Source organism: Alternaria viburni, assembly GCF_023758015.1.
Source record: "Alternaria viburni strain BMP 2772 chromosome Unknown scaffold_37, whole genome shotgun sequence".
Lineage (NCBI taxonomy): Eukaryota > Fungi > Ascomycota > Dothideomycetes > Pleosporales > Pleosporaceae > Alternaria > Alternaria viburni.
The window spans coordinates 150724-163004 of NW_026055806.1; the positions used below are offsets into that span (position 1 = coordinate 150724).

Consider the following 12281-nt stretch of genomic DNA (forward strand, 5'->3'; position numbering starts at 1 on the left):
AGACCACGCACTCGAACATGGCAAACGGTCGTCAGATCCTTGCACTGCATATTTGGGATCGCATCGTCGACCGCAACGGTACCTCTCCTGGGATTGGAAAAGTATGGGCCTGGATGATATCGGGGCAGGCCTGTATGCACTTACCACAGAATGTACCTTCGAGATTGAGCGTCGGCTCACCCTCGAGAAGATCAAGGCCGATCACCTGCGCGTTCGCTACACTGATCCGCTAAGCAAGATGGCCAGAGAAGTGGGAATCCTCAAAGTTCAGGACGACGACAAGCACAAGGTCGAGGCCGCTTTACCCCGGATAAGTCTCCACTACTACGGAGCCAACGGGCATTCGCGAGAATTTGATATGGAGAGGGAGGCCACGCGTGGCTTCCAGATAAACAGCCTGATACAGCAGAGACCAGGCATCCGCGTGTACAAGGAGGGTTTCACGACCGGCAAAACCTTCGGTATCCTGACGAACATACACTTCAGCATGAAAGGTGCCTAGTATGCACCAGTGAAGCAGGAGGTCAGAGACAACCCCGACGAAAAGCTCAAGATCAAGGATCTCGGTATTTCCTTGGAGAAATTATGGTGGCACGACATGCACAAGTGGGCCGGCATCGTTAACTGGATCGCTGAATGCACCCCGTTCGCCGCCCCGGGCGACAGTGGTGCTCTGGTATGTGCAGTGGAAGAGAGTCAAACGGTGCCCTTGGGCATACACATTGGTCGTCTGACGTTCCAGGAAAACCGGAGCATGTTCTTCGGCTTCGAGGCCTGGTTCGTGGAGGGGGAATGCCACCAGCTCAAGTTGCACTTCTGACCAGCTTGCTCATCTTCGACATCGACTATCATTCCCAAATTGCACGAAACCCAAACACCCATTCGTAGACTTAGACAGATGACGTGACAGCACCGGCTGAGCGGCAGACGAGAATGCTACTGATATTTCCCGCACTGAGTCTCCACTTCGCGTGACCCTCGTTTGGCCGTCACGCCAATATTATACTAATGTGAGCCTAACATCGGACAGATGTTGGAACAGGGCTTATGCAAGTCCTTGTCTTGCGTTGACGCAGGCGTCAAGCCACGTGGCGAATCACACAAGAGGCTTGCCACACATCTGAGCATCCTAGTCTACACTGGCGATAAGCAATTTAGCATTGCAGGTAGTAGCATGGTATTGGATGCTTTTCCTACTCAACGCTCAAGGTGGGAGAAGGCTCCGTACGCGCGCAGGTAGGCAATATACTTCACTAGGCTCGAGACAACCAAGACTCCTACACTCCACTTCCTACCCCATCAACTCATAACTCTTATTTCACACCCACAAACCATAATTAGCCCTGGAGTTGAAGCCAACAATAACTCCTTCGCGAAGCTCATCAACGGCTTCTACGGAGTGCCGCTGCCGCCACGACTTCCGCCCGCACCGACCAAGCGTATCTCCGACATCGCATGGAGAGGTGACGTAGTGGATCCGTTTTCCTCGGAAGGTGGATAGTCAACAGAAGCGCCAGACCAGGTGCAGTCCATGAAGATTCGTCGTCGTCGCGCAGACCTCGAATACCTTCGCCATAGGCACCTGGACTACTTGGACCTCACCGTCGTGATCGGCCCAAAGCCCAACCAGAAGGACTGTTTTGAGCTAAGGGGGGCAATGAAGCAGGAAGTGTCCATCATGCATAGCAAGCTAGCCGGTAAGCAGTCTTTCATTGCCATGACTCTCGAGGTTGATATTTCGCTTTGCAACGTCAAGATGAGCACTCACGATTACCACCAGAGAGGCCTGGAACTCGGAATTCCCCCGCTGCTCGTGAAGCCGCCTATCTCTCCTCCTTTGAAGTGTATCAACGAAGACGTCAAGTTTGGTGTTGGTGGGGAGGTTACATTCAATCATTGCGTGAAGCACGGGGTAAGATGCATGAACCCGCCCCCTCATTGAACCTGGGGATCGCCCAGAAGTGGACCAAGGATCAGGATGTCAGGATGCACTGGGTATATTCTTTCCCCGGAAGAAACCCAGTCGAAACGGCGGGCATGGCTCACGGGCAGATCATTTTGTGATAGGTCTAACATTGCTTTTTGTTTACCCAAGTCCATGATACATACCTGTATATGATTGTACGGCTCTACAGCCACCACTGGTCTACTCAATAACTTCTCTTCATTCATGTTCAATGTATACTGTCTGTCCTCGAATGAACCCGCTGCCAATGGAGCGAGCTAAGGGGATTGAACTAGTTCCGCTTAGCCCAGAACCCCGCGAGAACGGTATGCAGTATATGATGTTGGCTCTGGGCTTACATCGCGGGAATTTGCGGCAGTCGACGAAGGGCGAAGCCGGTACCCTTCTCTGGAGTCGGAATTCGAGGAAGAGTCGCGAGATGTTTCATCCAGGAAAGGATTTGTCGGGCTTACGGCATGATGACCTCCGGCACTCTTCGGCACGGGATGCATTTCCTGGTTGTCTTCCAGATCCGAGTCGTCTCCTAGGCGTTGATGATGAGGTCCAGCGTGGCCAAGCTTACCATTGCAGTCGTCGCAACGACGTTTGCCACAACAGCAGCAAAGATGGCGTGACAGCCACGAGCGCGGCATCTTGGCGTCCGGGCCATGGATAAAGCGACCAGGATGGACTATGTTCCACACGAAGATGGCCAAACACATTGGAGCTGACTCCAAGACGTACAGGAGAGGCTCGTTGCTCGGCAGAGGGTTGCTTGCGCCAAGACCGGCGGAGAACTCGGCGAGACGGTAGATGATGCGAATGGTGATAGCCAACAAGCATGCGTACAGCGCGTACAGCAACCATGTCCAGCCACCAGTCTTGTCCGCGGGCAAGCGTCCCACCCTCTCCGCCTGGAGCTGGTCGCGGTGAAACTTGACGACCAACCCCAGAAACAGAACAATGAAGCCTTCCTGCATACCGATACCACCCATGTATATGTTCAAGCCCTTCTTTTGTGCTTCCAGACTTGCACCTGGACCTGCCATTCCCCCGCCAACGAGCTGGATGACAAACGAGACGATGTCGAGGGTGACGAAGATGAGTGCGAGGATGGAGGGGGAGAAGAACCAGACCTTGCGAGTGGGCGAGTAGAAGTGAACGATGCGGGCGAAGACCATGTAGGCGAAAGCGTTCACCCAGATAGGCGCTACCAAAACCAAGATCTGAGCGACCGTTGCAACGCCGGAGGATTGTTGGTTCTTGGAACCAAGAGCGCGAAATGCATAGGCGCCAGTTTCCCAAAGAGCGGCCATGATGATTACCCAGCAGAATCCATTGCGGTACACAATTGCTTGAACCAGATGTGCGATTGTGAGCATGCCAAACAGGACGGAGAAGGCTACCGCTGCGGCGAAGTTGGGAAAGTATACCCACAACGCATTGCATGCCTCCGCAGGGACGTAGCCATCAAGCCCAGGAGTCGCATACGAGCTGAAGCCAGGCGTGCAAGTCTCGGGTGGAAGATCAAGCGAGAGAGATGGTATGGAAGGTTCTGCGATCGATATTGTGGGAAGGTCCAACGAGAACGGCGCAATGCTTGGTGCGAAGTCGTCATCACGACGAGAAGGCGGAGCGGTTGCTGATGGAAGAGAGCTTATAACATCTCTAGCGGCAGTGGCTGGGGACGGTATTGACGTGGGTGTGGGTGAAGCGATGCAGTGGAAGGGCAGTAGGAAGGCGCTGAGAAGCGCAAGTGTATATCTCATGGTATGAGCAACACGGGAAGCAGATGTAGATATCTGTGATGTTTTGTGCGGGCAATGAACCCACGGGGCATTTCACCGTTATACATATTGACTAAAGGAAGCTGTTGTTGATACATACGTAGGCAGTGCTGCTCTAAGGTCGTGGACAGCGAGGCTGAGGATGGAAGACGTACGCACCTCGCAAGCCTGTCTCGATCGGGCGGCTGAGACATGTACTGTAGATGTTGCTTGCGGATGGGGCGTAAATGGCTTGCATAGCGTGGCTGGCGGCTGTAAGCAGCCACCTCCCCATGTTTGATGCTGGAGAGTCGCTCAGCCCCTGGTAGGGATCGCGCGTGCGGGAGATTTTGGGTGATAAGATGCAGCTCGTGCTGGAGAATGAATTGCCGTCGACATGGTGGTACGATGGGTCCGGTGGTGACAGACGTTGACCGTACAACCACTCCGAACCGATGTGCGTGTTGAGCGCGACACCAGGGTTGCACCCCTTGGAGGAATTCTCCCAACTAACCTGGGAACGAGGCGGAGCGCTACGGTTAATGCGTAGGGCGCCTTACCAGTTGGGCGACGTTTGCAACTCCCGCTCAGTCTTCTGCCCCACGTTTGAACGTGTCCCTCCTTCTGGAAATGGAGCGTCGCAGACGTATCAGCGTGGAAGGTAGGATCTAGAAGCCGTTATGCGGACGCCGGTTGCGCGGCCGTTGAACTTGGCATGGCAGGGACAGGAATACGGCGCGGACAGGGGTGAGCGAGACGGACACCCAGATGAAAACCAGCGCAATTCGAATGAAGAGCGCCGCGGGCCGCGGAGACCGAGCATGAGGGAGAGATGAAGATGAGGGTAGGGCCTGGGGGACGAGACGAGGGGCATCGTTCACGCTAGTCCGGTTCTGGCAAAGTCTGTACCGAAAAAAACCACGGTGTAAACAGTGGTTGCAGTACACATCCGAATGCCACCTCCGACCGAATTACCATGAGATATCCTGGATGTGCTTGCAAACACCGATTGACGCCACAATAGAACGCCAATCCGGCGGTAGCGTTGACTGCTGTCAATGTCGCAAGTGGTGCCATGATGTTTGTGTTGCGCCCTTGAACATGGGAAGAGCCACCTGCGCGTACTGAAGCTATCGTGCCTCACTCGGACAGAGGTCGCAGTTTCGATCAAAAATTGAGCGTTTGCAGCGGCCACCTGACTCCACCCACGGCCCCACTCCATAATTCACATTCGGGAGCTGGAGCAGCGGCCTAGACGACATCAATCTCTACACGACCAATGCTTCAATTCGCAACCACCCATAGCTTCCCCACGATGTCCCTCGGCAGCCTCGATCCCGATGCGGTATACATGGCAGCGCGGGTAGTTGAAACACAAGGCCGCTGCCTCATCACTCGACCGGCTACACCCGACTGGGCCGGGTCATACGACTTTGACTTCGTCCTGGATCTTGACGAGAGCCTACGTTTGCTCCTTGATCAAATGGAACATAGAAGAGCCCACTACGGCCGTGATGCTATCGAGTCGCGTCCTGCCCATACACCGGAGGCGATCTTGGCGAAGCATTGCGGCACCGAACATGGGAAGGCGCATCGCGAGGGCAGAATGACCATGGGCGCTTCTACACCGGAGGAAGACTACATGCAGGATCTTTGGGAAGGCGTACCTACCAGATACAAACAAAAGATCCCCTTGCCACAGCTCTACCCCGACTACACCAGGAGCGTCGGCGTCGCAGCCACGGCACCGCCTTCCCACCAAACAAGCAAATCTACTGGCATCCAAAAGCACTCTCGCGGTTCAAGCAGCAGCGACACCGATGATCAAGACGCCGTCTTCTCTCGGCCACAGCGAGGCGACTGGACCGTACTGACCAGGCCGTCCGAAGCCCCCAGTCAAGGTACCCTTCTGCACGACTCCACCTGCGTCCCGAAATTTTCCGCGCGTAGAATTAAAGATGCGTCTCCATGGATGACATCTAGATGAAACGAGCAAAATCAGAGTCTGAGTTTCCAGCGCACACGACATCGATACTTGCCGAGCTTCCGACATCTGTGGCCGATTACGTCAAGAATACCGGAGAACGATGCGCCGAACGGTTCACAAGCATTTGGGCAAAGAGTGGTACGCGGCACTTGTTCCCACAATGCTATTGTGCTCTTACCTCCCTATGTCTCCATTTCCAAGACCAGCATGCGGCGGACGTCAAGTGCCAGGTGCAATCTTTCGATACAGTCGAGATACGGCATGTCATTGGGTCTGGGTCACATGTGTGCTAAGAAAGTGAAGCTGTCCTCTTTCTACGACACTCTCAGCTAGTAGTTGCGCTTTCTACGCGCTACTATAATGAGCCATATCGCTTCATAGCCTTATCACTTGCAAATGATTGGCAGTGGAGGTGACGCAAAGATCTTGCCAATACAACGCACAAAATAGTCATGTGCTATGAATAAAAGAGATCCAACGAGCTCAAAGCCACAAAGCTATTTAGATCATAAACGTGGTCTACATGTGTCTGCTTCGTGAACTAATGGTGCGTTTTTGGACTGCCACATACAATACACCTACTGCTACGAAGGGGGTAATGAAACGTTTCCCTGCTACACGCGCCAGCTCGATCTTGATCTCGATTCCATGACCAAAAGATGGCCTGACGAAGTTCTCCACCACCGGCAATTCCCTTTTCCAATTCTGGAACATGAAGTATCGGGATTACATGAGACTGAGGAGAAGAAGATCAAGGTTTCGGCATTGGACGTACGAGCCTTCGCGTATACCGTGTTGATGCAAGTGGATCCGAATTGATGCAGGCGGAGCTTGCGGGTCACACTCCCGCATAAGGGCTGTGAGTCCATATTGATCCCATTGCTATGCGTCCAAACACATGACGTGCGCTGATGCTAATATCGCCAGCAACGTCTCCCAGGTGTCGCTATAGCAAGCATGAAGACCTCACTGGATGGACAAGAGTCGTTTTTCGGGCACCAAGTCTTCTAACATGTTTTCATAAGGTTCTCCATGTTTGGTGGTGAGAGCGAGGCTGCGACATCGTGGCCATTGAATACCAATGGAACAGAATAAGCTAACACACCTCATACAAGGGAAAAGCTGAACAGGTCTACAGGCTACATTATGCTAAAACCTTGCAAAGGCGGTGACCCAACGCTAACGTAGGCTCCAGGCTGTTTAGTTTTTTCCTAGGTTGGCGTGCACACAATGTAGAAGGGATCGCGATGTCAGCTCCATAGTCAAGGCTGCCTAATCTGTTATCATTCCAGGAATATGAGAAAGCGAAATACTTTTAGCATTAGCTGATATGGTTTTGTACCCTGGAATTGTCTCGCCGTGTACGGGTGGTAGTTGTGCCCTCAAGATGCGACCAACTCCCATTCTTCGTCCTTCTTGCCTTCTCTTGCACGTCTATCCACTTTTGCATCCAAACCCCTGTTCACGGCAGCTCCGCTACGTGCCTCAGCACTGCCGCTATGCGCCGACGCCCTCACCGCTTTTCCATCCAACTCCCCAGCGCGTCGTCCTACATCCGCGGTGTCAAATGCGCCAAGCATCCGCGCGTACTTGTTGGCCCCTTCTGCTGTCTTCTTCTACTCACTGGGTCAGCGCATAGAAAGAATTGTATGGGCCAAGTCCTTACGACGATAGACTCCACTCTGCGTCGGATAGGCAAGCGCTGTTTATGTTCCCCCACCGATTGCTTGCAGTCCATGTGGAAAATGAATTCTTCTGCATCTCGCTGAACGGCCCGCAGTTCTTGCCTGATACGTAGCGCGCGTTCGTCAAACTCGTGTAAGAAGGCGCGATCGCGCAGGGTCGCGGCCTGCAGTGCCGTTTCTTCTGCTCGACAATTGGTTTCCAGCGTCGCAAAATGGTCCTGGAGCTTGCGGTAAGAGACACTGGGGTCGGGAGCTGTCGCCATATTCTCGCGATGCACTTGCAGAAGGCTCGTGTGTGCAGGTCCGGGGTGTTTGGGGAATGATGTGTCGTGAAGAGAGAGAGAAGAATATGTTCGATGCTGATTGCAATGAGAGCTCAGGAGAATAGAAGGATGTAGCTCTATGATCCCATCGTTCAGATGAGATGTGAGTGAGGTGAGTGAGGATGGAGAATGCCGCGTAACGCTCATCGTTGTGTAGCAGGTGAAGGTGATGAGTGAGCCGTGACGGTACCATCAACCTCGGTTCCACCCCGTGGGAAAATGATAGACCGCATACTCAAGTACTGGGGTCAGAACAGGCTGGAATAGACGCAGTAGTAGTGGTTATAGGACCTCGGAGAAGAGGAGAGTATTAATTCTTCGTAGTTACAACCACCAGAGATATGCGAACAGGGAACGTAATATTGCAGATTGAGATCGAGAGTACACGATTGACGCATGGGATGATGGGGATGATGGGGATGAAGATGTCAAGGTCTGGGTCAGTCGATGATGTCGCCGATGTGGAGCTAGCCCTTTTACGGTCAAGCTCTCGCGCACGTGAGGACGTACGCGAGCGCGAATCTGCCCAGGTGGTCCAACGCGACCCCGCATCGACATCTCGCCACAGCGCTCCCACCTCATACAAGGGAAAAATTGAACACGTCTGCAGACTACATTGACATGAGTACATGCAAATTGGGTGTGTTAACATCGATGTAGACCCCAGGTTGTTCACTTTTCCCCCAGGTTGACGTGCTCCTGGTGTTGCGTGTCCGCCGTCCACACATCTTTCCCCATCTCACGAATCAAACTGAAGGAAAAATCGCGTCATCGCGGTTCCTCTCCATCAGTCTCGTCGCGCCATGACTATTCGAGCTCGAGCGCGACCCAAGCGAACCGCTGTCCAGCTCCTCCAAAGGAGCCGGGGTGGCTGAATCATGCGCAGGCGATTTCACTCATCCACGTAAAGGCGCTGTCTCTACGTCTGGTCTTCGAGAGCAATGGCGCTGGTACGACATCTTCTCCTCCCAAAAGTGGAATGGCAGCTGCTGACATCCCCACTTAGACGACCTCCACGACCGATGTGATGGCCACAGCCGAGCCACTTTTCCGACGATCAGCCCGCAGCAAGCACAACGCGCATGCTTGACGTCTTGCCCCGCGTCGCACAATTGCCTACCTCTCTTCCACGTCGCCGCGAACAAGAAAACCGTCAAGGGGGAAATCTGCTATGACCGAGAACGCGCAACAACGAGAACCGATCGGCGGCGCAGCGCTTGAGTTTGCTGTACGAAGGAGAGGCGGTATGAGCTGGAAGGTCATGGCTGGACGGAATCTGCGCCGTCCCCATCGAAAGGCCTCCCGCCTTGAGCGACGACGTCTGTAGGCTCCCTGCGATACTTCCTCCCCACCACACAAGCGGCCCCTTTTCACGACATAGAAGACTTTACGGATGCACCGAAACGAATGTGGCCGGAGGAATGGAAATACCAGTCGGGTCAGAGTAATCTTGGGCGGCAGGAGAAGCTTCCGACCATGGGTTCAGCCAGGCCTCGAATATCGTGGTGCAGGGGCTCAGCGAAGGGATTGGTATGAGCCGCCAGCAGCTCCATGTGGCTTTCTCCTTCTGTCATGATCAACACTCTTTCCCTACTCATGGAGGCTGAATAGCCGCAATCACTTTCTTGACAACGTCGACATCTTCATGTATCCGGCTCCCATGCCCCCGCTTGCACAGGTTGTATTACCTTCTGCCTTGCTAGCATTGTATCAATTACCCTTCCGTCTGACCTGGATGATGATGAGGTCGTAACTTGACATCGAATCATCTTCGATTGCTCTCGCGCGAAAACCACTTCCTGCTCTGGACCGTACGTTGGAATGATGTATCGATACTTGGGGTAGCTAAACTCTATCTCGTATTTGTTGCTTACATTGTATCAACTCTTGATACCTAGCATGCTTTGAAGACATGTATGAACTTTACCAAGCAAGTTATTTGTAGACTGCGATGTGGATCAGAGCCATGTCTACCTAGGTAACGTCAATTTTCGAAGGGTGGCGTGACCAGCTCCTTCAACTGATGTGCTAGCAAAGCTGGATGGATTATTGATATAGTGGAATCGAGCTTCCAGAAGATAGCGGTATCACCCATTCCGAGACGATTCATAGACGAAGAACTGGCTAGCCGTCTGTAACCGGATACTCATTATTCCTACCCTGCGAGGCATGGATGGTCGCAATCGCAGGCGGCAATGGATTCATGCATCGAGAATCTCTGGAAGTCACTCTCCTTGAGTCTTGTCACAGTGCCGAATCTCATACGATATGAATCGAAACACTGGTTGACAGTTCGGGTGGTGGCGATGTCGCATCCGCGCACGGGCTGAGCGTTGCTGCCTTCAGATGATAGCAGCATCTATTCGAAGAGGTTCTTGCATCTCACCGAAGCCGAGTGTAGTAAGCGTATTAAATCGTTTGTCGAGATCTTCTCATTATCTCGTTCGATTCGGCAGGCACCTAAGAAGATGCACTGTGGGAGGTCGACGCTGACCCAAAGCAGCCTAGCTCAGGTTGCCGTCACTGCCATCCAGGAATGTCGTCGTGGCCGTGAGCTCCTTCCCACTCATCCAAGCACGCGGCCCTTCTCTCACTTTTCACCCCACATCGTCCAATCCGCCAACAATGGGCATTCACGGCCCACCTTCTCGCCTATAACATGGGTACCTCGTTAGCGAAGGATGCCCGAGCACTACAACGCCAGATTTCTACCTTGCACGCAGACTCGGAAGCCACGCTGATCACATACTCCAAGCTACTGCACAAGTACCCCGAAGACCGTCGCGCCTTGCTCGCACTGCTCGACGCGACCGCACATAGCATCATCGAGGGGTGGAGGCTACGAGCGCTGGACGACCACACGAACGCACGAGGAGCCTTCAATAGCCTGGAGAAGGGACGCTGGGAAGCGTTCGGCTGGCTTGAACTTGACATCGCCTTCGCATCGGTCTGGATCGACAAACCGACCTTTCTAATTCAACTGCGAGCGCTGCACGACAAGACCAAGCTCAACTGGAAAACAGCCGTTGGCCTCATCGCAACTGCTAAGGGCAACGCTCGCGACGTCAAACCAAAACACATCAAGCACGTACTAGAACAAGCGCAAGCAACCGAGAGAAGCGTTACAGTCTCGCACAGAAAGACGGCTGTTCACGGTGATCAGAGAGAAGTGTACGGGCCTGCGACTGGCGACTGGGAGGAGCAGGAAAGCAACGCAGAACAGGACGAAGACGGAGACGTAACGCTCGTAGAACACGACCCCCCGACGCAGAAAAGCCCCGATCAACCACCCATCACCCAGTCTGGTTCCCCAAGCTGGGGCGAGGACGACACGTGCTTAGACGACGGCATTGTCCCGGTGAACGAGACCGGAAGGCAGCATCTCCAACGTCAGCATCTCGACGAGCAGCGTATCGACCCGCAACAATTCAACCAAACGCGCCTTGCCACGATGGACACAAGCAATGCCCAAAGCGTACAGCCTGAAGATCGGGTCGCGATCGTGAAGCGGTGGAAGCAGGAACTGGAGGACAGTCGCGCGAAGGCAAGGGAGTCTCGGGAAGCCAATGTTGCTGCAGGCGTATATCTCGAGGAAACAACGAACACATCGAATCTGAACGCTCGCAAGAGAGTTGCGCGTGTCGCCTTTGGTATACCAGATGATGAAGGTCAGGTGGGTGGTGAAGCCGCTCAAAAGACTGTGGCGGATGCGACGGCCGAGCTGGAACGCACATCTACGGCGTGGAAAGCCGATCGCGAAGAAACTGCACGGAGGGAAGCAGAGTTTGTCGAGATTACGCGTGTGGTCCTCGAGGGGGTATGAGAGCTGTGAGATGATGGCACGACATTACAATTGTGGTGGCTATGAATTTGATAAAGGCAGATTTAGGGGTATGAGTTCGCGTGACTCGCATACGTAGCGGACTTACCGTCACGGAATGAACATGATTCCATATTTGGTGTAATGATGTAACCTCATGTACCTAGCAAGACTCTGCCTTTGGTGTTTCTCCTCGGCGTCGCATCTCCACCCAACTTACCACGAGGACAGGCAGTCTGATCTGCTCTGGGTCAGACTACGCGTAGCAACAGCTATATGACTAATTGATACGTTTTGATCTTGTCAAAGTGACCCCTTCAACCTCCCCGGTCTCGGGCCCTTACTATGCTGAACGGAGTTCCTGCTTACAGTCGACTGAGACACGTCTCAGCGCACCTACGATAATCCGGCTGCCCTCATCACCATGCCCACCCATGCCGTGCAGAAGATTACCGTAGCGTAAGACGCTGCTGGCTTCGCCAAACGGAAAGTATCCTTTGAGCACCATCAACGCTGTGCACGTGTGTTTCCCTGGTGACATCGATCGATATTGAGCGCGGATGGCTGGGTCGGAGCAATGTCGTTGCTTCTGATATATCCGCATCGCTTCGTCCGCTGTATAGCATATCTGCTGAGAGCCAGAGTTAGCGTCGGTGTTTGGGGGTATCTTCATGGACTGGAAATACGCACCGGAATAAGCTCGCTACTCAAACAGCTCTCGGCAGTCTATCAGCGTGGCTCTCGCGCATCCTAAG

At 53.6% G+C, this 12281-nt stretch overlaps 4 protein-coding genes across 4 annotated transcripts; 3 read left to right on the forward strand and 1 right to left on the reverse strand.

The window, feature by feature from the left end:
- Window positions 1–17: 17 nt before the first annotated feature.
- On the forward strand, window positions 18–820 carry J4E79_011125 (uncharacterized protein; the record flags this gene model as incomplete). Its single annotated transcript, XM_049359956.1, is given in 4 exon segments — window positions 18–78; window positions 150–494; window positions 513–676; window positions 743–820. The coding sequence occupies 4 exon segments, from the start codon at window positions 18–20 to the stop codon at window positions 818–820; spliced, it is 648 nt and encodes a 215-aa protein (XP_049205597.1).
- A 1669-nt stretch (window positions 821–2489) lies between these two features.
- Window positions 2490–3261, reverse strand: J4E79_011126 (uncharacterized protein; the record flags this gene model as incomplete). The annotated part of the gene is made up of 2 exons (XM_049359957.1): window positions 2490–2598; window positions 2690–3261. 2 exons carry the CDS (start codon window positions 3259–3261, stop codon window positions 2490–2492), a joined length of 681 nt encoding a protein of 226 aa, XP_049205598.1.
- A 1765-nt stretch (window positions 3262–5026) lies between these two features.
- On the forward strand, window positions 5027–5667 carry J4E79_011127 (uncharacterized protein; the record flags this gene model as incomplete). The annotated part of the gene is made up of 2 exons (XM_049359958.1): window positions 5027–5578; window positions 5662–5667. 2 exons carry the CDS (start codon window positions 5027–5029, stop codon window positions 5665–5667), a joined length of 558 nt encoding a protein of 185 aa, XP_049205599.1.
- A 4698-nt stretch (window positions 5668–10365) lies between these two features.
- J4E79_011128 (uncharacterized protein) lies at window positions 10366–11529 on the forward strand (the record flags this gene model as incomplete). Its single annotated transcript, XM_049359959.1, has 1 exon — window positions 10366–11529. The coding sequence occupies one exon, from the start codon at window positions 10366–10368 to the stop codon at window positions 11527–11529; it is 1164 nt and encodes a 387-aa protein (XP_049205600.1).
- Between the last annotated feature and the right edge of the window lie 752 nt (window positions 11530–12281).